The sequence below is a fragment of the Hemibagrus wyckioides genome, linkage group LG21 (assembly GCF_019097595.1).
Source record: "Hemibagrus wyckioides isolate EC202008001 linkage group LG21, SWU_Hwy_1.0, whole genome shotgun sequence".
Taxonomy (NCBI): Eukaryota; Metazoa; Chordata; class Actinopteri; order Siluriformes; family Bagridae; genus Hemibagrus; species Hemibagrus wyckioides.
In genome coordinates, this window is record NC_080730.1 from 1,362,180 (window position 1) to 1,389,853 (window position 27,674).

The 27,674-nt window shown below is 35.5% G+C and overlaps 2 protein-coding genes across 2 annotated transcripts; both read left to right on the forward strand.

Moving 5' to 3' along the window:
- The first annotated feature begins 13,429 nt into the window (after positions 1-13,429).
- On the forward strand, positions 13,430-16,517 carry hoxc13b (homeobox C13b). The gene is made up of 2 exons (XM_058373776.1): positions 13,430-14,178; positions 15,435-16,517. The coding sequence occupies exons 1-2, from the start codon at positions 13,635-13,637 to the stop codon at positions 15,692-15,694; spliced, it is 804 nt and encodes a 267-aa protein (XP_058229759.1). The 5' UTR covers positions 13,430-13,634; the 3' UTR covers positions 15,695-16,517.
- A 6,591-nt stretch (positions 16,518-23,108) lies between these two features.
- On the forward strand, positions 23,109-26,742 carry hoxc12b (homeobox C12b). Its single transcript, XM_058373790.1, has 2 exons — positions 23,109-23,687; positions 24,775-26,742. Exons 1-2 carry the CDS (start codon positions 23,141-23,143, stop codon positions 25,011-25,013), a joined length of 786 nt encoding a protein of 261 aa, XP_058229773.1. The 5' UTR covers positions 23,109-23,140; the 3' UTR covers positions 25,014-26,742.
- The last annotated feature ends 932 nt before the right edge of the window (positions 26,743-27,674 follow it).

Consider the following 27,674-nt stretch of genomic DNA (forward strand, 5'->3'; position numbering starts at 1 on the left):
CACCATTATACACACTTATACACCCTTATACACTCTTATACACCCTTATACACTCTTATACTCCCTTATACACCGTTATACACTCTTATACACCCTTATACACTCTTATACTCCCTTATACACCGTTATACAATCTTATACACCCTTATACACTCTTATACTCCCTTATACTCCCTTATACACCGTTATACACACTTATACACCCTTACACACCCTTATACACTCTTATACACCCTTATACACTCTTATACAACCTTAACACCCTTATACAATTATACACCCTTATACACCCTTATACACTCTTATACTCCCTTATACACCGTTATACACACTTATACACCCTTATACACTCTTATACTCCCTTATACACTGTTATACACTCTTATACACCCTTATACACTCTTATACTCCCTTATACACTGTTATACACACTTATACACCCTTACACACCCTTATACACTCTTATACTCCCTTATACACCCTTATACACTCTTATACAACCTTAACACCCTTATACAATTATACACTCTTATACACCCTTATACACTCTTATACACCGTTATACACACTTATACACCCTTACACACCCTTATACACTCTTATACACCGTTATACACCCTTATACACTCTTATACACCCTTATACACTAGTATACACTCTTGTACACTCTTGTGGGTTGTAATGACTCTTGCAGGGTTTTTTTGTGCAGTTAAACGCTTCTAAATGGCTGCTTCAGGAATGAAAAGCATTAACACAGGAAAAAAACAAACAGTTGCTTTTGTCTAACATCTAAACCTTTTTTACACTGTTTTTTTGTTTCCTATGTTCTGTAAAGCCGCTTTGAGACAATGTTCATTGTTAAAAGTGCTATACAAATAAACTGAATTGAATTGAATTGAATTGTTGCTAATAGCATTAATTTCCAAAATGATTGTTAAACATTTAACTAGAAAGTTGAATTCTGGTTTATCTGAGTTAGCAGGAAACTTTTACTTTGACTTTCATCAGTGAATATTTTTTACTTTTATTCTTGAATATTTATGTGTTAAAAGTTGCCTTCATGTGCTTACTATTAACTGTGTACGATTTTGAAACAGTTCACATATATTTCTTCCTCTTCTACAATAGTCTAAGCTTGAAATTTGAGCTGTTGTTAACTCATTTCTGTTATTAACTGTTATTAAACAATCAATAGCTTCATGAAGCTGATATTAAATACATTTCTATGATATTATTGCACCACAGCTCAGCTTGATTTGCTGTATATATGAGTTAATATATCCAGAGCTCCACCCCTTGCACTTTGACCCACTAGAGCTGATGTGTAAGTGAAGAGAAACAGGTGTAGGTCAGAGCTGAATTTAGGAAAAACATCTATTCTATTATGTGAGACTGAGCCAGGATTAGTCTAAATGGATGTAACTGAAGCCATGGCAACAAAAAAAATGTGTTGCTCGAGACAGAGTTTGCGTGTGTTCCAGGAAATACTCGTAAGTCTGGACAAAAGACCTAATCTGCATTTCACCATTGTGCGGTCTCTAACCATCTCACAGAATTAGCAAAATCGTAAAATTTTCCTATTCTTTGAGGTTTCTCGTAACACACCAGTTACAGCAAGAAGATCTCATAGATCTACTAATAAGGGCTAGGCCATTAAGAGCTGGCTTTACTAAAGGTGGCTTCTACTATGGGAAAGGTCTAGAGCCAAAAAGGTCAGAGACATGGTACAGAAGGTGAGGTGTTCGATTCCATGGGCAGATCAGACAATATAAAAAAATACCTTCTGTCACATTTAAGAAGAAATGTGGCTGTAGATATTCCCAGAGCTGTCCCTAGGAATCAGCAGACATCCATCAGACGTCTCCAATGAAGAGGTTTTCTAATGAGTTCATGTTGTTGGCTCCACGCTCTAGACTGACTTGAATAGATGTAACGGAATCATCTTAGTCCAGATTTCAGACTGATGAATTCCTCCATGGGAATATCTGGTTGTTTCTGAAGGTTTGTGCCAAATTTTTTTCAGTCACTTTTCCAGATCAGCCAGGAGAGTTTTTCCGAAACACATATGATGGATAAATGATGTGTTTAGACAAAAACCTTAACTTATTATTATTATTTTTTAACAAGGTGATGTCTTGTGATGAAACATGTGGAGTAATTGTTTTAGTTTGGACAGAACCAGATATTTTACACCTAGTGGCCTACATCATCAGAACATCTAATAATAAAGACAGTCATGTCTACTTCAGTTCATTTATTCAAGCGCTTTATCTCAGGCAGGATGATGATGATGGAGGACCTGGAGAGTATGCTGTGAATAATGGGCTTAAAGCAGGACTACACCCTGTCTGGGACACCAGTCCATCACTGGACATGCTTTTCTAATCATACATGCAATTCTCTCAATGTCATAATGGTCATCATGATTAACATACCAATTCCAGTGAGAATGTGTGTGTAGATGTTCCACTTCTGTGTTGATTGTGGTGTTGAACCTTTACATTGAAGGAATCTGCCCTGTTTCAATTAACTGTGATGTAAAATGTGTTCCTGTACAACATTAGATGTATAAGTGGAAAATTATGTGACATCACGCACGAGAGAGGAAGTAAACCATTTCTCCTTCAAACATGTCAGCCATATTGAAGTGTCTGCAGCGGTCAGCATGGCGGCCTGTTAAAGGAAAACCTGTAGGAATTTACACAAGCATATGTGAAAAGTTAGGAATGATTCAAGTACAGAGCAAGGACACAGTCACAGCTTTTCTTCACAGCTTTTCACTCCTGTTTTAGGAATGTAATGAATTTCTCAAGACATGGTGCAGGATCTTAGGCCACTCCTTGGCCACTCCTTGGCCATTCTATTAACTGTGAAGGTGTTTCCTGTAAAAGTGAAGCAGCGGTAAACGTTTCATCTGAAGTATAGTGCAAACAAAACCAAAAGAGAGAGGGAACACTTCTCTTACGATGATTTCATGAAGATGGACTTTGACGTGAGGAGAGCAAGGGCAGTGGAGGTGTTCAGGTCTTGGACTTTGGCAAGTTTTGGATGTGAACGTGACATTTGTAGCTTTGAGAGGGAATCAAGTTTTAATTCGTCATGGGCATCATCATAACAAAGCTTTATTGCCATTGTACAGAGAGATAAAATAAAATAAAATGTAAAAAATAATAAAATAAAATAAAATAGGAACATGTTTTCTGATCTCTGTCTTTGCTATTTTATTTAATGTTTCATACATATATTACTTTTTAAAGAGAAGGTAGCCTATTTAAAAATTGTAATATTTATAGGTTGCTATAATTATGACTATTAGTTTAATAATCAATAAAGAAATTCTAAATAAAATGAAAGGGTTTTTTTTCGTTTAATTCGGTTTAAACCTCTTCGTCTTTCTTTCTGCATTTCATTTGTCTTTTGCTGAAATGACGAACTTTCCTGCTTATATAATGAATAATATTTCGACCCATATGTACTGAGAGTTCAGTTTAACTTTAATCCGATTTAAAACATGTACAGTATATTGAGTTAATGGGCTATTTTTAGTTTTTTTAAAAAAAAAAAAAAATAAGTCGTGAGTGCTGTTATTTGTTTAAATCTTTCTCTCAAAGTCTTTCTATAATTTCACTTTTGTTCTGAAGAGACTTCAGTCATATCAGTTCTAAAAAAAAATCCACAAAAAAACAGATTTTTCTCAAAAACATAAAATCACTTTAAACATACAATAAAGTAAAAACATTTTTATGTATTTATTTATACATGTGCCGAGGGAAAACGGCCGCCAAGCACGCGCTCTGGTCTTTGCTCCATTTAATACAAATTTACATTTTAAATCTTAATACATTATATTTATATTTCACTTTCTACATATAGTGAATAATACTTTCCACATTTCACCGTTCAGGAATTAAAGCTGTAAAAACAATAACAACAATCCACTAACTCATTCTGTTCTGTATTTTTTAATAATGATAAAAAAGACGCTGAGATTTTTACGAATCACAAAAAACATATATTTTAACACAAATAATGACCTTTGATTTTAAAAAGATCGAAAAGGCAAAGCAGACTTTAATTTCTTTTAAGCAGACACGATCTATTTATAGAGACCCCATCCAAAATACTTCATATTCGGGCGAAAGTTTAGTTCTAATATTTTAAATACGCAATAGAAATTATTTACCCCACTTTGTGGAAATAAATCGCACCGAAACGTTTGCCTTTAAAAACATTCGTTCAGTTGAGTTGCTCTTTACATTAAATCTACACTCAGAGACAAGTTTATAAAGTGTTTATAACATTTTCTTAAAAAATGAATCTGCCTAAATATATTCAAAGTTACTCCGTTAGACTTGTGTGGCTAAAGTCTATTTTTAAAAACAAAAATAATAATGAAGACGACTTACACAACAACAACAACAACAACAACAGCAACAACAACAACAACAACAACAGCAACAACAGCAACATCAACACCTCTGTAGAATTCCTTCATTCAGATTTGTTATATTTTGAGAATGTGCATTTTTTTTTAAATAAAAAACACAGAGATGAATTTTGGAAAGTGGTTAAAGTTGTACTGACCTTTATATACTGTGTAGAAATAATTTCTCTGTTCGATCTGTATTAAATGGTTTATTTTAATTTAATATAGTGTGTGTGTCTTATTTAATTGTGTTACTGGTGTTGCCGTGTTTCAGTCAACAAACGCCTGTGTGTGTTTTACCCATGAATAATGTACGCGCATGCGTATTGACACGCAGAAGGGCAATCTTGAACTTGAACTTTGATCCCGTGTGAGTCCTAATTTGAATACGGACGGCGGGGAATGTTTAGAAGATTTGAGGGTTTTTATTAAAGTATTTGGAGTAATTAAATAACTTAAATACAAGATGATGTTTAATGCAATTAACGCAGTTAGATCTTAGTGCTTCCTAAGGTGTGTGTGTCTGTCTGTCTGTCTGTCTGTCTGTCTGTGTGTGTGTGTGTCCACTAGACACACCTCAGACATATCACAAAGTTCGACTCACAACCCACAACTAGACGAGTTCATGAGATCAGACTTTTATTCCTGCATCAGATTAAAATCCAAAATGAACACGGAACATAAAAAAGACTAAAAGAAAATAGTTTTAGTGTTAAAAACTGTGTGGTCCTAGGGTTTTTTTTTTCAATCCCCGTGAACGCTTCACATATAATGCTGCACGTGCACACACTCGCTTTTTTTGTTAACGTGTGTGTTTTTCCTTGCATGATTAGAGCAAATAGTTTCAAATTTCAAATAGTTTCAGATATGATCCATACAACATACAACAACATTCCTGATCTTTTCCTAATTCTCCAGTGTCGCGTGTCGCGTGCTCGGTCTGAAGGCCATCGATTATGCTGTGGAAGCTTTTTTAAAAAAATGTTCAAATGAATGTGAAATCTGAGCTAAGGTGATTTTATTGTGAGGCTCCATGAGTGGAGCTGCCGAAACGCCAGGTAATGTGATGTCCAGCATGGTCAGCGTCTCCATCTTACTCCATCTCACACCAACCTCACACGAGCACGTGCTGTGTATGATCTCGAGACATAAGCAGAACACACCGCTCTACAGAACAACAACCGTTTATTTATACTTTACTTTAATTCTGCTGTTATTGAGAAATTGAATCGGACCTTCGGGGTTTTGGGTCATGTCTGTAATTTTAATAAAAGAGCAGAAATGTTGCTCCAAATTCACCAGGGCGGATTTTAAAATAATTATGACTCTACATAAACTCTATCTCTCTCTCTCTCACTCTCACTCTCTCACTCTCTCTCTCTCTCACACTTACTCACACACACACACACACACACGTGATATTTGGCCTGTCTTTACTACTCAAATATTGTTTATTTATTTGTTTGTTTGTTTACTTTGGTAAGACTATCCTATCATTGTGGATATGTTTGGTCCTCATCAGAAAAATCATTACACACATCCTCTCTCTCTCTCTCTCTCTCTCTCTCTCTCTCTTCCTCTTTCTCTCTCTCGGTCCTTTTCCAGAAATAAAGGTTCCATGCGTTACCCATGTATGACTGTATATTCTGTACACTTAGTACCTCTGTTTATTTTAGGAAATTAGCTTTCATGGTAGTTTTTGTAGTTTTAAAACGCACAAATCTATTATGAAGAGACATGGAAAGGTAGAGTTTTGGTATCTTCTCTTCTTAGAAAGTTAAATCTCTTGATGGAAAAATTGCCCCATTGTAAATTTGGAGCTTCTGAGATCCACCTGCTGTAAAGAGTACTCATCAGTGCAGGTGCAATAATCATGTACTGTTACCTGTCACTAGGGCAAAAAAAGGTGTGGGAGAAGGTTGAAGGTATGACATGCTAACCTCAGAACATGGGTAACTACAAACCTTAGCTTTAAACCTTCTGCATTAGAAACCTTTACCAAAGATTTCATGTTGAAAAATGGACTGAAAACATTAAAGTTACACTGGACACACATCTTTCTAGTTAAACAAAAAAAGCATGAACACTTGATGGTACCACAACAGTGACAAGGAATGGTTCAGTTACAATAGTTCCTTTATTTCTGAGAGCATAGATTCACTGGAGGTCAATCAAACTGGAGGTTCAGGTGATGTTTTCCTCTCACTGAGGCAGGAGAGGAGTGGGAGTAGGTATAATAGACTACATTTCCTTGTCATTGGGGTTATGCCTTTAATGTGCATTTAAAAGGTTCGATGTACATGATGAAAGCTTTAAAGATGCAGATACTTTAACTTTGAAAATTCTGTTTATTCCATTCTTATAATCTGCTTATTCCATTCCTATCTATTCTTTTGTTGTTTATTTTATTCTATTGTTTTATTTTTATATATTACATAATTGATGGTCTATTTTAAATTATCTTTTATATTATATTCTGATATTCTTTGTATTTTAGATTCTTGAATTTTTAATATTCTAGATTTACATTTTTTATTTCCATTATAGGACAGTGGTAAAAAAAACAAAACAACAACCCTTCACTACATGTTGTAGTGTGTATGATTGTGTGAGAAATAAAATTTGAACTTGAATTCGAGAAGATCCACACTAAAGGTACTAAAGGTGGCTTGATAAGTACTAGCAACAAGGAACGGTTCACTTTAGTTCCCCGTGTTCTGGACTTTCATTTAGACCAGAGCACAAGGAAGACTTTAGAGATGGTCAGCTACTGACCACTGGTATTTTTCTTCAACCACAGTCATTCCCTGAGAGTTCAGGCAGAAAAAACAGCAGGAATTCTGAGAGAAATGAGATTTCGATCATCTCAAAAATCATCCGGAGAGCTAAGAAGAGCTCTGTTGTGTGCAATGCTGTTCAACACTGCTGTAAAATGTCACACTCCTCCCTCGTTCAGGACCCAGAGGAAGAGGAGATGGAAGAGAAGAACATTGTACTTCCTGGTGAGAGGGGCGAGAGGGGCAACACCAGGCTGGGGCAGAAACATGAGTTTTTGTTCCTTATGCACACGTTGTTGTGAAATGTTACTTTTCATACTGTGAACACACACACACACACACATACACACACATACACACACATACACACACACACACACACACACACACATACACACACACACACACACATACACACACACACACACACACACATACACACACATACACACACACACACACACACATACACACACATACACACACATACACACACATACACACACACACACACACACACACACACACATACACACACATACACACACATACACACATACACACACACACACACACACACACACACATACACACACATACACACACATACACACACACACACACACACATACACACACACACACACACATACACACACACACACACACACATACACACACATACACACACACACACACACACACACACATACACACACATACACACACATACACACACACACACACACACACACACATACACACACATACACACACATACACACACATACACACACACACACTTTACATGCTATATCAGTGAATAATCTCAAATATGTAAAACTTAAACGTTGCTCACTGCTCAGGGTTACAATAGTTTATCTTTTCGCACTAATATTTATAACCTTACTTTACTTTCATTGCTCTCTGTGGTTTGTATTGATTTGAGCAAAAGGAACAAGAATTTCCTTCCCTATCGGTAAAGCTGAGCTAAATAGCAAAAGAAAAGTCTACACAAATATTATACAGATATACAAAGAAGAACTTGACATCAATATTACACAACATTCGATTTGGCCACTTGCTGTCTGTGTATCTAGAAAAAAACGTTCAGTTTATTATTCATAAAACACGATGAATAATAATAATAATAATAATAATAATAATAATAATAATAATAATAATAATAATAATAATAATAATACAGTATTTATTCTTTTTCTTGTTTGTTTACAATTTGTTTGTTTATTTAATTAATATTCAGGATATTGATCCTACACATTGGTAGTTATTCTGCGATACAGTTTTTTTTTTTTTACTTTAACTATATTACTAAAAACAAAAATAATAACAAATTTGTTTATATTCAAAATATGTGCGAACTCAAGGCACTTTTTCAGCGTTTGTTTTGCGCAAATAAAATGTCTGAAAAGTTATTCCTTTAAACAATTTCCAACTACAAACCCGACGTTAACCTTTTAATCGCCTTTTCTCTCTCCTCAGAAATAAACACAAACCTCCTGCACGTGCTCAACACGCTCCTGCTGAAAGCTAATCCACATTTCAGTCATTTTATATATTTTCATATAGTCATTTTATACATTCCAAAGTGGCTTTATTCATTGTTTTTATGAAACATGAGTAACATTAACCCGAACAAAACCCAAAGGAAATGTTTAATGCTTTATATTCACGATGATGAGTGTGTAACGGCACCACTCTTAAAGATTATTGCTTTATTTTAATACTTTATAGATAGCAACTAAACCAGAAGTCTTTTTTTCCTTTTCTTTTTTTTCAAGAACAAATCCAGGGAACCTTCGAGAAACTGAAATTATAATAATAAAATAAAAAAAAGATTTATGATGTAATCATATTTTTTTCTAAATAAATGTTCATTAAACGTAGATGTTATTGCAAAAGCAGAATAATCTGCCCTTTTAAAAAAAATCGAATTCTAGTTAGCAAATCGAGTTTACTTTTTATTATTCGGTGAAAAGTAAACACACTCAGTCAGGTAAATGCGAGTAGATAGTGCTGTTGTTTCGGATCTCAATAAAGAAATACAAATATCTCGTGTTGCTTGAAAAATCTCAAAGTAAAAAACACCGTATATGTGTGTAGATTACACATCTACACGAACTGATGCATTTACTAATATTTCTACACATAAACATATAGCAATGGAAACAAAGCAACCTTTAAAATCTGCACGTGCTTTTTGTCTCTATTTTCTTATATATTATAAAGCGCTGTTTTTTTTTGCTGAAATGTAAGAATTTTATCTACGAGTTTAAGAAACACACACCGTGTCATGATGAGAAAGAAGTGTAGATGAAAAAGGAAGGAATAAATATCACATCTACCTGTCCATCTATCTGTCTGTCTGTCCATCTATCTGTCCATGTGACTATCTATTTGTGTATGTGTCCAACTATATGTCTGTCTGTCCATCTATCTATCTGTCCATGTGTCCATCTATCTGCCTGTCTGTCCATCTATCTGTCCATGTGTCCATCTATCTATCTGTCTGTCTGTCTGAGGAAAAACATTTTTTTAGCCCATGGACAAACAACAAAGAGTTTTATTTATGACAGTGAAAATGTTGTGGTCAATAAACACTAATCCTAATTTCTTTTTACTTTTACTTTCCTCAATTTAAAAGTGACTTTTTTAAAATCCTTCATATGTTTTTCTACTTAAGTCTAATCTTTAACTGTCTAGCCCGCATGCAGGGACTAATTGGTGAGCCCCGGATCACGCCCGTCTGGATAATGAGCGTTTTAACTTGAACTTGGACGTGTGCGGAAGTCTGCTCTTCTTATTATCAGCACTAAAAGTCCACACAAGGCACAATGTCCAGTTGGACTAAAAAAAACACCATGAATAAACTTAATTTATTAATCTGAGTAACATTTACTCATACAAAGCATTCGTGTAGATAATTTACACACAATAACAACTGTGATGTGTTTTGTGCCTAGGATTCTGAAATTGAGTTTAAAATGCACTTTTAGGGCGGATTATAAATTAATTACGAATACTGCTTTATCTTTAAAGTGTTTTCGGCATACTTATTTCAGTTCTTATTAATCATTGTCATTTTAATCCTTTGTAAACTTTTTGCTGTTGTCTAACATTTACTTGATTTATTCAGACTACACTGCAGTACACTTGAGATGTTTGTGGTGTGTGTTTCAGGCTACAAGCGAAAGGAAAGCGATTTTTTCCGCCCGATATTATAGAAGCCTTTATTATTATAATAACTGTGTGTAATATAGTAACTGTATTTAATATATAAACACCGGTACATATTCTTTTTTAATTATTTTTGTTGTACAAATACCTTGTTATCTCTGGAAATAATACAGAAAAATGTGCCGATTTGATATTGAAGTGCACCGTTTTTAGATTCTTTACATGATCATGAAAAAATTACAAGAAAGACTTTCATTAAAAAAAAGCGTTTGCCATTGAGCTTGACGCCATTTCCCTGCTTTTTAATTTAATACAGTTTGTATTGTGTGTGTGTGTGTGTGTGTGTACAAGTAATGAAATAAAATTAAAAATTAAAATCCTTTTTATTAGACCTTAGAATAAATTGATAGTAGTTTAATTTTATAACTTTATATTTAACTTTAGATTTAGATTTTCTCTATCACATTTGTTTATTAAACACAGGCAGCTCGTAAGAAAGTCTCTTACACTGAAAACTCAACATATACACATGAACACACTCATACACACCACTCCATCATTTCGCTGCTAATAAATAATACAGACGACCGCCATGTTTGCTTTTAACTTCACCGTCAGACATTTCTTTTGGTATGGAAATTCGGCCATAAAATCAAACGATTTTAAAAGAAAATATTTTAATATAAGCAGATGTTGGTATAGATGGGTCCAGAGGAATGAAGGTCTTTATCCAGGCTCCAGTACTCCTGTTGTGTCGTGTTTGATGGTGAACTTGTAATGTTCCAGTGAATCCAGCTCAGAACTTTAAGCACTGTCTCAAATATGAAAAAGTCATTGAGACACCTCCACGTGTAGAGCACAATGAATCGAGTTTCGTCATATATTCCAGCTCGGAAGGAAATTCGGCTCATATTGCAGCCTCTGGAGCAGCTGAAGGTTAAGAGCTTGCTTAAAGGATCAGCAGCTTGTCCGTGCTAGAAGAACTGCTGAGACCCCTGTGTCCACAAAGATCATGTTTTAGCATCACGTATTAATATGAAAGATTTTCTATGGATGTTGTACAACAGGCTCTAGAGATGAGTCTGATATATATATATATATATATATATATATATATATATAGGTTCTTTAGATTATGTTCATTCTGATTCTTCTTTTCCTGAAATCCCTGACTGGCTATGATAGTCATAATAATCACTCTAGTAGAAAGGGTAAAATGCTGTAAAATGCTAAAGTGGAGTTTAGTGGAAAATGAATAATTCACTCTTCTGGGTGCAAGCAAATATTTAAACATTTATTATACTGTTTGTGGAACTGTAAAAACAACAAAAAACGGGTTTAATGCTTAACACTTTTAAAGCATCCTGTGAACGTGCAATTTTCTGTCAGTACAACAGAAGTTAAATCCTGTCCGAGTAACACGTTGGTATATTGGTAGAGCAAAAAAGCTTTCATTTAGTATTTAAACACGTGCTATATGTTTCATCATTTTTCATCACGACTGAAAATGTCGTGTTTTCGTGTTTTCATCTCCGCCATTTAAACACTCATATATAGATTATCCAGGTTTTGCTAAAGCTGATTTTTTAAGTATTAATAATATTAAGCAAACGTCCGCATTACGTGATGAAGCCTGGACGCTTGTGTACATAAACCTACATTTGTACACGAGCTTTCTCAGATTTCTAGGCTAGCACAATAGAATAATACAACATCACTTCGCGTACTTCTTTATTGTTTATTTTATTTTTTTCCTCACAAACTTAATGATTTTCTGACAAATACAAAGTTCTCAATTAGGTCCTTAATTTTGAATCATACACAACAGAGGTTTGCTTTTGTTTTAAAATACAGTCAAAGGTAATCCTTTAAAAAAATAATACAAATAATATAGACAACTAAACGCCCTACATCCAAAATGACATCATGTAGCCTATAAACAAATGTGGTTTATAAATAAAAAGAATCCAAAAATCCGTATAAAGCTCGAAGACGTTTATTCAGACAGGTTTAGAGATTCAGAAGTCTAATGTTTCACAGATTCTAGCTTTCCCTGGTTTACAGAATGTTTTCTTTTACCCCCGGAAGTTTCACCGAAAACTGGTTTAACTGCGCTCCGTGTGAGTGTGAAGTTCGTTCATGTCCGTCTAGACTGATTACGACTTTGTTTTGTCTGGGCTTCTACCTTGACCTTGGACCTCCGGCCAGCTGGCGTTTGAAGGAATGGTCAATATTTGTGAGCTATCTGCCTCCCGGTCCAAATTAGTCTCTTCTCCTTTGTAGACACTCGAGTGTTATTTACTTTAAGCAGAGTTATTCACAGCAGATTTAAACTCCTCTTAAAGTCCTTACAAGTCAGCTGAAATCTCTCTCTCTCTCTCTCTCTCTCTCTCTCTCTCTCTCTCTCTCTCTCTCTAGCTGTAAGTTAAAATCTAAATTATTAGTTATGGTGTAAAAAAAAATTCCACATTGGTTGTATACCTGGGAAAGATTTCCTCATTTCCTAACAGTATTTTTCATATCCTACCTGGTTTCTGTTCATTAATAACACGCTGAATATGTTTTCGGATTCAAACAAACAGAAATGTTATGATTTATATGTAGAATTAGTAAGGGTTTTTTTGTTGCACAAATTACCTTTAATCATGAAATAATATTGATGACATCGAAGCTGCATTGAAGTGAAATGTTATTTTTATGAAAAAGATTTTGCGCCTCTTCACGGACCTCTTACTTCCTCCTGTAAATGAGGTGTCCTCCCCTTTAAGGCTATAGTTTAAGGCTTCTTTTTTTCCCCAGCCAATGAGAAGCTGAGATTTAAAATGATCCTACAAAACGTTATGTACGAGCTCCCACTTAAAGGGATGAGATGTCTTTTTCCTTCTGCTTCTCTTTCTCTTCTTCTGCTTCTTCTTGTTAGTGTCAGCAAAAAAAAAAAAAAAACTCGAGTCGGTCTTTAATTACGAATCGCACGAAGTGAGGCTTGGTGGACGCGCATGCGCAGAAAGAAAGGAGAAGAAGGGAAGAAAATGAGCTTGGAAGTGAGAGGTGAAGTGTCTCTCTTTCGGAGCACTACTCGGCTTTTTTTTTAAAGCATCGATAGCTCATGACATGACTCGGACGGTTGTGGATACCTGACCTTGATTTATTTATTTATTTATTTATTTGCAAAAAAGGAAGAAGAATAACAAAAACAAAAACAAAAAAAATAATCACGAATGAACTAGACAAGCCATGGAGGGACTGAGCGGGAACTGTCCTGCCTCTCATTGCAGAGAGCTGATCTCTCACCCCGGACTAGGGCGACACTCTGGGACTATCATGCCCCACCAGGGCTCGATTTACTCCGATATCTCCTCTCCGGAGGGCGGAAGGCAATGTCCAGGGCCTCAGAACCCCTCCTCCGGGGCATCTTTGGGTTACAATTACCCTTACTCTTACTACGAATGCCGTTTGAGTCATTCTCACGGTGTTAATGTGCAGAAGCCGTGCTCTTATCACCCCGCTGAGAAATACCCCGAGCACGGGGAAGAGCTCTCCAACCGAGCGAAAGAACTGGCTTTTTACCCGGGTTTTGCTGGCTCTTACCAAACCGTCCCGGGATATCTGGACATGGCGGTGATGCCGGGAATCGGCGCTCATCCAGAAGTGCGGCACGAGAGCTTAATCCCGGTGGATGGATATAATCACTGGGCACTGAGCAACGGATGGGATGGACAAGTGTGTTTTTCCAAAGAGCAGAGTCAACAGAGCCACCTCTGGAAGTCACCTTTTCCAGGTTATATGCTATGCTAACGCCGATTGAAATAAATAAATAAATAAATAAATAAATAAATTTTAAAAAAAAATGTTTTGCACATATTAATACAAAATGCCTCTTCTGTATTTATTATTTATCCAATAATCTAGCTTGTGTGTGTATATGTAGATATATTTATACTTACTGCACAGAGAGACGATGAAAAATTTTGTGTTGTAAATTTTAGACATTCTGTAGACACGTGTTGCTTGAAGACTGCTAGCTCTAATTCTGTTCCAATTCTATTCAAAGTTCATGTACAAGGTATAAGAATGTCAACGATTCACACGCAACGCGTCAAAATGTAAAGCGTGTGTGTGTGTGTGTGTGTGTGTGTTAAAGTCATTTATGTAGCAGCATTAGATTTATTTATTTACTTACTTATTTATGTTTGTTTTTTTTGGAAGAAATTTAGTTAACACTTATCGATAAACGATGTGTTATAGTGTTTGTTATATTAATATTATATGACTAGTGTATTATTATTATTATTATTATTATTATTATTATTATAAATATTAATCATATTGTTGTGGTATGTTTTGTGCTAAGGTTTCAGTCAGAGACAGGAAGCGAGAGAGTAGTAGTGGTCCTGTAGCCCTGTGTGTATAGGCCTGTGTGTGCGCGTGTGTGTGTGTGTGTGTGTGTGTGTGTAAGCAGGTTAAACTCTGTATTGCATACTGTTAAAACCGGTCCGGAGTTTATTTTCATGCTGTCTGTGATTCGCAGCACATTTATTCAAAAGAGGTTTTAAAGTTCTCTCTCTCTCTCTCTCTCTCTCTCTCTCTCTCTCTCTCTAACACATACACACACACGCAGAGAGAGATAGAGAGAGAGAGGGAGAGAGAGAGAGAGAGAGAGAGAGAGAGTCTGTCCTCCATCTTTCTTTAAACCAAAAAATCTGGATGTTTTCCAGGTGCCAGATTCCCTGCGGTCACTGGACCCGCTTAATAGGCTACAGTTTGTCTCTCTATTGTCTTCTGTAATACCGTCTATTAACATGACACAGTAAAACAGCCTGTTATTTATTTATTTCTTTTTTATATACACCACACTGAGTGATATTACTCTATCTCCCTCAGCTCCTCTCTGAGGATCCGAACTCAACAGTATGAAAAATTAGAGCTGCTTTACCTTCAGGCTATCATTAACAACCCTGATTATTTTTTTTTACTTGTCTTGATGTGCTGTTTAATCTCCTATAGCATTTTTTTTCTTTCTTTTTTCTTTTTCAGAAGTTGTTCCTCTGCAAGCTGAAGTCAGCAGCTACCGCCGAGGCCGCAAGAAGCGCGTGCCTTACACCAAGATACAGCTAAAAGAGCTCGAAAAGGAGTACGCGTCCAACAAATTCATCACCAAAGATAAACGACGACGGATCTCCACCATCACTAACCTCTCAGAGAGACAAGTCACCATCTGGTTTCAGAACCGACGTGTAAAAGAGAAGAAAACCGTCTGCAAGTCGAAGTCCAGCGCTCACATGCACGCTACCTGAGGAGAGCTGAACCTGTAACATAAAATAATAATAATAAAAAAACATTTTAAAAATTAATAACCCCTTATTAACATATCTATTGGTCTATTGATGACGTGGTTAATTTTTTTGGTAAATTGTGATAATTCCAGTCTCTCGGGTCGAATTAGCGTTACGCAAAGTTCACACCAAAAAAAACCCTACAAAACAAATTAAGTATTGAAATATTTGTGTAGCTTCAATATACTGATTTCATCTTAAACAAACAAACAAATAAATATTAATTTCTTATTCTTATTTAAAGTGTTAAGATCTGGTTTAACATATTTCCTAATCACCTCAAATCAAAAGTCACACACATTTTAAACGTTTCTGTGATTTTTGTATAAAAGGAAAAATCAAGCTGGAGTTTTCTGGTTACTCCATAAATCTGCTCTGTCATGTGTAAAGTTCTGACCAGTTCAGATTCAGGGTTTCTTTTTTTTTTTTTTTTGGGTTGGGCAGTTAGCGCTCGTCGCATTTCTATGAAACAACGTTTGCGTGAGAAGAGGTTTGGGGGAGAAATATAGCGACAATATTCATAAATCTCACGTTTTGGAAAAAAGAAAATTCCCAGTGTGTCTTGTGTAGGGTCCGAAAACGTGCAGGTCCTGCAAGGCTGCGTCTGTGATACTGTACAGTGCCGTGCATTAATTATTATTTAATGAAAACTCTCGTGCGACAGGCCGTGTAAATTGCTATTATTATTTTATCGTGTATTTTTATGTCATTCTCGTCTCTCTCTCTTTTTCTTTCATTGAAGGATGTTTCTCTGTCATGAAACTGGAATGTTTTGTTATTGCCTTGTGGATATTAAAGAGTATTGCTTATTAATGCGTTTCCATCTGATTATGTTGCGTTTCTGCCTTTGTGTCTTTGTGTGTGTGTGTGTGTGTGTAGAAATTATAAAGTGTAAAGATGTTACACGTGAACATATTTTTTAGCTCATATATTCAGAAAAAATATTACACACTAACAACAATAATTTAAAAAATATATAATAATAATAATAATAACACAAAGGAATAGACTTAACACACACCACTTAAACGAATCCGTATGCTGGCAGATGTTTAATTTCCAGCCCTCTCTAGCAGACAAGCCCCTCTGTAACACTGAGAATATTTCAGAATATTTAAAGTCTCCAGAGGAATAAGCAAAGCGTCCTTCATGGTACTACATGATACAGGAGTGTAAAATACACATTTCAGATTTTAAGCTCTATCAGGCATGGATAAGGCTCTCACGAGATCAAAATCAAATTAAAGCCTTGAACATTTTTAAATATTTTATTTTAGGAATTCTCGGAATCTTTCAGTATATGTCACACAAGTGAATTATTACAGCAGGAGATTTGGATCAGATCAAGTCCCTTTTTTTCAAGACTTTGGATTAGTCTAATTCAAAACAGTGATTAGATTTTCGCCGCGTGCAGTGTTTACAAAACTTCCATTCTAAAAAAATAATGTTTTTCCCCAAGTTAAGTTGTAGACCGGACCACGGGTCAGTTTTAAGATGATATAAAATGATATAAATCGAGTTAGCACTACGAAATAGCACCCTGAATAAGGTAATGCCTTTATTTAAATATTTGACACAATCGCTATGTCATATTTGTGTAGTACACTAAAGTTGTTCGTGTGACGTCATCAAAGTGACATTGACCAAACCCTCACTTGTGCTACTTAGCAGGTTCTAAAAACAGCCTTAAAGTCAGACTCGCCATCTATTGTGCATTTCTACGACTGATTTGGATACCCTTGACCATGACTATGCAGTCTTTGACCTTGAGACACACACACACACACACGCTGAAGCACAGCAAACAGAGGAAGTGTGGGTTTCCTCTCCATACAAAAGAGCCATTTCTACTGAAAACTATTCAAGTCCACTCCAATAGGAGCAGATTAAAAACTCCAAATTCACACAGATTATTTATTTATAGTTTTTATATGATACTTTATTCGCATTCCAACACCTCATTTCCACCTCTCATATCGCGGTTTTCCTTTTTTAGACTCTCTTCGAGTGTAACTGCGCTGAAATTCTGCTTTTTCTTTCATATATTTTGTCATCCTTTAATTAATTGCATACGTAGCGTGTAAGATCCGTGTTTTTACACGACCTCAGGTCATACAGTGTGGTATTTTGATGACGGATAACAGGTAAAGACACGCACAGCATGAAAGCCACACTGAAGCTGTGAAGCCTCTTCTTCCCTCCATGTCGAGATTTAATGTCCGAAGAGAAAGACAAATATTAGAAGGGCCAGCACATGGAAACAGGACTTTAACCAAAACACCGAGTTTCCAAGAAAAGGGTCTGGTGAGCAGCCTGGAGGTTGGAGGTGTGTGATGTGCAGGGTGTTAGATTTTTACCCAAAACAGGTAAGTGTGTCTGGGATTGATTATTATACACAACTCATCTCTTTCATTTAGATTCCATTGATTTCTGCTTATTTATTTACTTTAATGGAGAGGAAAAGAGTTCGGGATTTCTGAGCTAGTTTTAAGGAAATTAATTAATTATTTCTCTCTCTTTTTCTCTCTCTCTCTCTCTCTCTCTCTCTCTCTCTCTCTCTCTCTCTGTGTGTGTGTGTGTGCATTTGGACAACAATGGTAAATAATATCATTAGGATTATGGTTTAGGCAATGTGTTGATTTATTTATTTATTTTTACTTTTAACATTAAATTTAATTCTAATTTCAAACACAAAGTGTTATTATGCCACTTTGGGGTCTGGATTTGTATAACGCATGATTATACTGAGATTACTTGAACATTTTTCAGATTTGAACAAGTTTCAGATTTTTTCTATGTTATAATTATAATGAGTCAAAACGGCGTTCGAGGAACAGTTTATTTTTTTGTTTTAGTATTTAAATATCTTCAGCTTTGGCTGTTTTGTGAATTTATTGAATCAACGGTTAGGAGTGTGTGCAGAATAAAGTAAAAAAAATCTGTGTTTAATATCAGTACAGGACAGGTTAGTAGTAGTAGTGCATTTTTTAAATAAAGAAGGAAATGTGTTTACATTTAAGTCACTTGAGAATAAGCACGACTTTGTGTTATTAATAATGGATTAAAACGGCTGCTTTTAGCTCTCAGACTTGATCACTGTACAGAGCTCCTGTTTTATTTCAACCTTTCTAATAAAGCCGCATCTCATATTCTTATGGTTTAGTAAAATATTTATCGTCGTTTTATTTAAAGTGCATTTTAAAATTGGTGAACTCAAATCAAACAGGCTTACATAAGTGTTAAAGGCAGACAATCAGGTAAATACGTACATATTAAAAAAAAAAAAAAAAATATATATATATATATATATATATATATATATATATATATATATATATATATAGAGAGAGAGAGAGAGAGAGAGAGAGAGAGAGAGAGAGAGAATAGATTTTCAGTTTTATCTTTTTGATAAAGCTTTACTGGCTGTAATGGCGGTTTGATGAGCTGCTGCACGAGTTTCTACAGAATTATACATCTTAAAATGATGTATTAAAGTCAGTAAGGTATACAGATGATCACAATTATAAACTGAACGTACTTTATAGACATTATTACAATTATTTTAAGGCAACTTATTATTATAAGGCATTTTTTTCCGATTAATATTTTTCTTTGATTTATTTATTTATTTATTTGTGTGTGTGTGTGTGTGTGTGTGTGTGTGTGTGTGTGTGTGTGTGTGTGGGAATTTGCTGTTTCAATTTTGTTGAAAATTGTAAGCTGTAAGTAGTCTATTCAGCGTTCATGAAAACTGTGGTAGTGCATAAATAAACATAATAACATTAATAAATAAACATAACATTATTTAACAGAAAACAAAATTTAAAAACAAAAACAAAAAATGACAATAAACAATTAATTTCTTGCACGTTTGAAGTTTATTAATTATCAACACACACACACACACACACGCACACACACAGGAGGAATATTCAGTAGCAGCTGTATTTCAGGAGTCTGGGTCGATAAGATGGTGCACGACAGCCTCTGCTGGGCAAAGTGAGTGACTGCACAGTGAAGGTTTTTGTTTTGTTTTCATCACACTGCCTTCATTAAACAGCAGGTCGAAACGCAGGAGGGCGGGGAGATTTAACATTAATTATTTAAGCTCAAATCTCTGATAGTAGAAGATAAAACAGAATGATAAAAACGTCTGTGTATTTTTTATTTTTTTTACAGTGGATGATATGATGGCGCAGAAATGCAGGAATGATTTATATCTTTAGTTGTAGTAACGTTTTTATTCCATAAGACACTCAGTGTGAACAGCGGCTAAATGTACAATGTATATTATTAGTGTTTCCTAGCGTGACGTAGGCGGTGTTTCTCATTATTACACTATATTTCGCAAAAAGCCGTTCTGTATATAGCAAATATATTGAGAGCATATTATACATACATACATGCAAAAATATATTTATTATAATATTATAATTTCAGCTTCAGTTCCATAAAGCTTTTCTTTCTGCATTCGATAGAAACTGTGACTTTGGGTCTAACAAAGAAACGAATACTATTAATCAAATTTTAAGTTAAAAAAGAAAGCGTAAAATATAGAAAGCGTATGTATAAAACCATACACATGTGTATTAACAGTAATAAAGTTTTATTTATTTATTTATTTTTTGCCTATGATTCATTTAAAACAAAAAGAAGACATAAGCTCTAAAATTAGATTACGCGTGACCAAACCCTGCTATTTAATCAGGACATCTGTATAAAGATTGTTGTAGTGAAGCTTAAAAACAAACAGCGCCGATACACTAAAGCCGGACTTTTTCTTTTTACTTTTATTTCGTGAGATTTCTCTTGTTTTTCGTTCTGCGTAATCTTCATCTCATATCAATTCACCTTACACATGTTTGAGTATATTCTAAAACCAAAAAGAGTCGCAAATGACTGTGTAAATATTTCAGGAAGGTTTATAATCAGCTAAAAATCTTTAACATTTTAAAGTCTAAACACAATGAGTTTTGCACTCTTCCCATTTCTGTTTGATTTGTGTAGTAGAGATATTATTATCTTCACAACTTTTCACAACAGCACAAAAAACACTGCGTTAAAGCAGCGGAAGGAAACACCCTTTTGTTGACACTTTTGTGGTGTCTGGACTTCAGTGCACTAGACAGTGACCTTGAACTGGACACGGCGCCGAGAAGGAGAAAGCTCGTTCTCCTTAAAAGAAGCACCAAAAAAAAGAACAGAAAGAAAGAAAGAAAGAAAGAAAGAATATCGTTAAAACTAAGGAGACGAAACATTACATGAGCTTCAGAAAAGTTCTAACCGTGGAATGCTCGTGACGTGAATGATGAATTCTTGGTGGAATATTTTTCTGGAAAACCATAAAGATTTCCCCGGACACATGGAAGAGTTTAGAAGATGGGAGAAAGTTCCATACACCAGATGTCTACGCAAAGTAAGTCGCTTGTTTAATTATAATTAATCAATTTATTATTTCTACATGCACTACTCGTCATTTCTCACTTATTTTTTTTCCACAATGGTGTGTTTCAGTGGGAGATCAAATTCCTCGTAAATGATCATATTTCAACTCATTCTTATGACGATTATTATTTTAGTTGCACGATACGGTTCGATTTTTCATAAATAATTTCAATGTTTGTTATCGGTTTGTGTTGTGAATTAAAGTGTTTTAGCAGCAGCTTCTTTACTTTTTCACTTGTTTATATTTAAGTATCCGTGGGGAGGGAGGGAGAGAGAGAGAGAGAGAGAGAGAGAGAGAGAGAGAGAGAGAGAGAGAGAGAGAGAAGTACTGGAATCAGAAGGCCCACTGATCCTGACCGATGATCATTTATTCTGTTTTTAATTATAAACTGCGCACGTGCTCATCTGAGACTTATTAACTGCTGCTTATTCCAACGACATAGCCAATAACAACGCTTCATATATCCTAATAACATCCCGTGCTATTCTATAAACCAATTTATTACCGAAATAAAGTTTTGTAGTGCACGATAAACTAAATATTTATCTTTGTGTACATTTCTACAAGCAGCTCTAAGAGCAAAACATTTCCGTAAAAGTTTGTAACAGTATATTATCTGTTTTGCATGTTATTTCATCCGCATGCATGACATTCTGTGTTTAGTGTCATCTAAATAATGCTCAAAATCTAAATATACGCATAGAGAATAGTTATAAAAAGTGTGAATTCTAATAACTGATTTAATACAAAATGCTCATTAGAATTGGATAGATAAATAAACCTTAAATGCATTTTTATGTCTTAATGCTATGGACGAATTATTCGTAAGAGATGAAGTTTGGCCCGAGATTGAGCCAACGAGGCGAAGTGCAAAGAAAGCTAGATATTTTTATTGAGCCTGGAACCACAATTTTTTCTAATCTGCCGATCAATCTTAATTAATCGTGTTAGATTATGGTTCTTTTTTATTTTTTGAGAGATAAAAGTGAAATGAATAATGATATTGCTGTAAAGTTACTGACCGCGAGTCTAATATCTTAATCAGAATTAAACACCCCGTAGCCATGATGACGTTTCTGGAATTTGACCATCAGGATTGTGTACATTTCTACCTTGTGTGTGTGTGGGTGTCTATATAAATTGTTTATTTTTGTACACCTTAATGAATTAAGTATATTAAATGTATGTCCTGACGTTGTGCTCACACACTTGTAAACTAAGTAAAGTGTTAGGGATTCTTTATATGACGAACTGTTAGTGTTTTATAGGATATCTACTGAAGATTAATGTAAAAAAATAGAAATATAAGCCGCACTCTTAAAATCCACCGCCGCCTAAGTGCAATGATTTTACAGAGCTGTCGATGACCCCGTTACTGTAAAGTATCAGATGAGTGTGTGGCTTTAGCCATCTGTCTGTTCCTTAATATTGGCTTGTAAAATGGAGGCCTCTCCACTTTATGTGACATTCAATTTATTTGGAGTTTGATCTAAAACCGAGTCCTTCACTTTAAAGTTATTAAAATGGCGGCCATGTCTTCTTCCAAACAAAAGTGTTAATGTTGTAGTTTTGTAACAAACACCTGTCCTTTTAAATCATACAGTAGAGTTGTACCTTTACACAGAATATAAATTTACCAATGTTGATCTATCTATCTATCTATCTATCTATCTATCTATCTATCTATCTATCTATCTATCTATCTATCTATCTATCTATCTAATAATATATGCTCACAGTTTTTTAATTTGCTCACAGCGCACTTTAATATAAACATGCAAATTCCTTTAGTCAACATCTTTCTTTAGTCAAAGAAAACGGATTCCGTTGGGTGGCGAAGGAAAGTCCGTTGGCGTCACGTGACTGCGTGTCTTGGCCAATGGCACGCGCCGCTCGTTTTAACGACGTTAAATGTCAGATATTCGGCTATAAACTAGAATCTCGCGCTCAGGCCCGGCGAAATGGGCGAGCACAACCTCCTCAATAGCGGGTTTGTGGGACCTTTGGTGAACATCCACACCGGAGACGCGTTTTACCTCCACAACTTCCGGTCATCTACGGCTCTTCCTTCCCTCCCTTACGCGAGACGAGACAATGTTTGGACTCAACCGGAGCCGTGCAACGGATACATGCAGCCGTTTTTTGGCAACCCGGTGTCCCTGAACCCCACGTTTAACCGAGCGTGCGAGATTGCGCGGCAGGAAGACAGCAAATGCTTCTACAGTGGAAGTGGAGGTGGAGGAGGTAACATCCGGGAGAACTGTACCAACGTTAAACGAGATGACAGGGCGAGAGACGACTCCTCGGTGCCCGGAGTGAGAGAGCACGGACTGGTAGATGCTAGCATGATGGGCTACGGATACGTTGCAGAGCAAGGAAGCCAGAATCCTCCATCATGTCACTCCATGCAGTCGGAGTCTGGGTCATCGCACCACGAAGCAGAAAAAGTGTCATGCAACATCGCTCATTCCTTAGCATCTCATGCGTGCACCACAACCCAGGGAGGAGGTGAGAAATCTTATGTTTGGTTATCATATTATTATTATATTTTCTTAAATACGAGTTTACTTTTAGCTTACCTCAGCATAACAGAGACAGTAATACAGGCAGTACTACTCCAACAAATCTCCATGATTTTTACACGGGTATAAAGCCATACGTTTCTCTTAATGGGCGACTGCAACAATAGCCTAGCTGTTTCTCTCCACTGATGTTTCTCTATTCAATCTCCGTCAAGCTGGGGCAAAATAAACCTGCTATGAAAAATGGGACGAAAACACAAAAAAACATGGCACTGGGATAGACACCACTACCACTAGGGGAGGCATTAGAAAAACGTTTCAGCAGTACACAGCTTTTTATACAACCGTAAACGATTATAGGACAATAAAAAATATATATATACAAGATATAGTGAGGTGGAAATATGGAGACAGGTAAACATCATGGATTTGTTCAGAGAAATGATAGGCAATGCTTTCTTTTTTAGCAGTGGTACCAAAAATAAATTTCTGAAAAGTTTTCACTGGTAAAGGCTGTAAATCATTGTGTCAATGACTTTGTACCTCTATTTTGTAATGGATTTATAAGACTTATCATTTCGATTTATAATCGAGTGTATGCACACAAATACACACACACACACACACACACATATATATATATATATAGCCAAACTATAACTGTACAGATGAGCTTGCCATAAAACTATATTTTGTGGGGGGGGGGGGGGGGTTTTATGTTAACTGCACAAAAGTATGATGTTGAAGATGCAGACGGTATCATTGCACTAAAATATCATTTTGTAATGCAGCTAATATTTTAATAGTGTCGAAATAAAACGCAGCACTAATATTTTATTCATGTTTTGTAGTTGTTCATATACATAATGAATTCGGGAGACACAGCAGTCTAATGTAATGCAAGATTATTAAACCCAGAGGCGTGTTTGGGTTTTTATAAACTTACTTTATTCCTCACATTATTAAACGTCTCAGTCCCCCATATGATGAACCTGAGACTCACTAATTAAAGCAAGTATTATTTGATTTCTCTGCTTCTGCTCTTTTTTTTGTCCCCTCTCACCTGTGCTCAGGTGCTCCGTGGTACCCGGCGCACGCGCGGAACCGGAAGAAGCGCAAGCCCTATTCCAAACTGCAGCTGGCCGAGCTGGAGAGCGAGTTCATGCTCAACGAATTCATCACACGGCAGCGGAGGAAGGAGCTTTCGGACCGACTTAATTTATCCGACCAACAAGTGAAGATCTGGTTTCAAAACCGACGTATGAAGAAGAAAAGACTGATGCTGAGAGAGCAGGCTCTGTCTTTCTTTTAGGGAAAGGATGACAGCGAATGAAATAGCAGCAACAAACAAACAAACAAACATCCAAAACAAAAAAAGAAAAGAAATCCAGTGTTTAAATAGCTCTTACGACGAATAGATCTGACATCACTGGTGTTCATTTCTGCTCACCTGGATCTATAGAAACACACTGAAGGTGTCAATAAAGCACTGTGAAAAGTGTTCGGTCAGTTATGTAGGTGTTAACGCTGTAGAATTATTATAGATTTACACGTCAGGACGCGGATACACAGCTCATTCCCGAGTGCTGGGGTTAAAAACTACTCGCAGCTCGCAGAAGTCTTTCAGTGTTGAATTAAACTCCTCTGGTGTTGCGTTAATTCGTCTAGTGTTGAATTCCATCTTTAACACTGTATGAGTTAGCGTTAAAGGTGAAACACCTACCAAGTTAGACTAGAAGAAGACTGGAAGAGATATAGACTAAACGCTTCACTCGAAAGCATCTAAAACACTCAAGGTGTCTCTTTTATGGAACCCTTACAGGTAGAACTGAGCGTTTTGCTACCAAGTTTTAAACAGAACCCTAAGTTGTTGTTGTTGTTTTTTTCAGGGTGTATTAATTCCAACACGCCACATAATAATCATCATTAATAAGGTTGTTAGAGTTAGAGTTACTATTCCTATCGTACGATCATACGAGGTTAATTTCGAAAGTTTCTCTCTGTTGAATTAATGAGCGTCTTCTTCACCGAAAGCTTTAAATTAGCTGACAGGTGTATAAGAGAATACGTTTAACACACCAACCGCATAACGTAGCGTGACCTCGCAAAGTCTTGAACACCTCTGAGTGCTTTAACTCTGTAATTTTTGTAATGCATTTTTTTCATCTATTCAAGATATTTTTTATCTATTACCTCATCTCTTCTCTGTGTTGCTTTAATTCTGCAGGGTTACGGGCGAAATGTGCGCATACTTTAGTTTTCCATACGAAAATTATACTTTTTTTTCTTTTTCGCCAACAAGCTTATTAGCACACTTGAAACTTGAGTCTATGGCGTTTAGTTTACAAGCAAATAGTATTTAGCATGTTCAAGGTAGAATTATTGAACACCTTGTGGAATGTATAAACGCAAAATATGAGCTTTCTTATGTTTAAGAAAAGAAAAAAAAGTGCATTTGTAGCCTATGGCATGACACAGAAAAAAGACCCAATGCTAAAATAAATCTTTAAAAAAATCTGAATTAAATCTTAGTTCTTCACTTTTTACTGAGTTGCCCTGTAGGTGCAACACGTGTACAAATGAGTCCCAAGAAAGCTTAGAACCCTAACTATACAAAGAAATCTTAAACTATTATTTAGGGCTTTTAAAGTGTTTTCATTAAAACGTTTAAAGTCAAAGCGAAACATTTATAGATTTCTCCCCATCAGTGTGGAAAAATCTCTTACAGAGTTTAATCATCAACAATCTAAAGTCATTTATATTTCATTTTTCAAGTCATACATCGAAACTTAATGTACCGACAGGATATATTGTGTTATTTTTATTTTTGCGAACAAACACCAGCCGGTACATTCATGCATTAATATTAATATCTGGATTTTCTTAGCAAGGGCACACCTGAAATGAATCTGTTTGTGTGGGTGTGTTTATATTGGAAAATCCTGCAAACTTACTGTTACCCAAAGTATAGATAAAGTATAATCAAATAAACCTTTTCATATCTTCTTTTTTGTTTGATAAGAGGCGTCGGGAACCGAAATACGTGCTTAGTTTTTTTTTCCTATTACTTCTCTTATTATTTCTTCTTTTTCATATTATTATTATTATTATTATTATTATTATTATTATTATTATTATTATTATTATTATTATTATTATTATTCCTTTTTTTATCATTATTTCCTTTTTTTTATCAAATTCGAATATTTATCAACAGGAATTGTTTACTTCGATAATACACACTTACTCTTACACGGCATATTATTCACACAAGTATTTAAACAAGACGTGTATATTCCTATAGGAGGTTTAGGTTTACAGGCAGCGTAAAAGCAAATGAACTAATATATATGTTTTTCTTAAGAAAACATTCCTTACTGTGTTCATTTACAAAATGGCGGCTTCTAGATTCCAGATCAGAAGGTTATGAAATGGTATTTGGATTGTTTTTTAAAATCTGTCATTGTCTAGCATTTATCAGATTCTACTCGGCGCAGTCAAATAATGAGCCTATAGAGTCACTGGGTTTTATTAGCGAGAGTATTGCAATGCAACAGTCACATAGCTGAGCAATAAGAGCCAGAGACATGCACGCTCATCAAGTCGCTAAATATTTCTATGCATTTGCAGTGAGTCGTCGCTCGTTATGGACAAACTGAACTCTGTGGTGTCTATGCATTTCATTGTTTATTTCCAAAAAAAAAAAAAATCACGATCGAAAATTCGTAAGAATTCAAACCAGCTGAAAATATTTGACAAGCTAGAGAAGATAGCACTCTTAGAGGAGAAAAAAGTCAAATATAAAACTCTTCAAGGTTCAAAGTTCTTGGGTTTATCCCTCGGGGTAGGGGAAACCGATAGAAGTTTCCCTTGTTTGTTTCCCTTCAAACAGGAACCTTTTCAGGATCCTTACAGAATCCTTATCTATTCAAAGAACCAATTGAAGAACCTTTTTTTTTCTCATGAGAGAGTA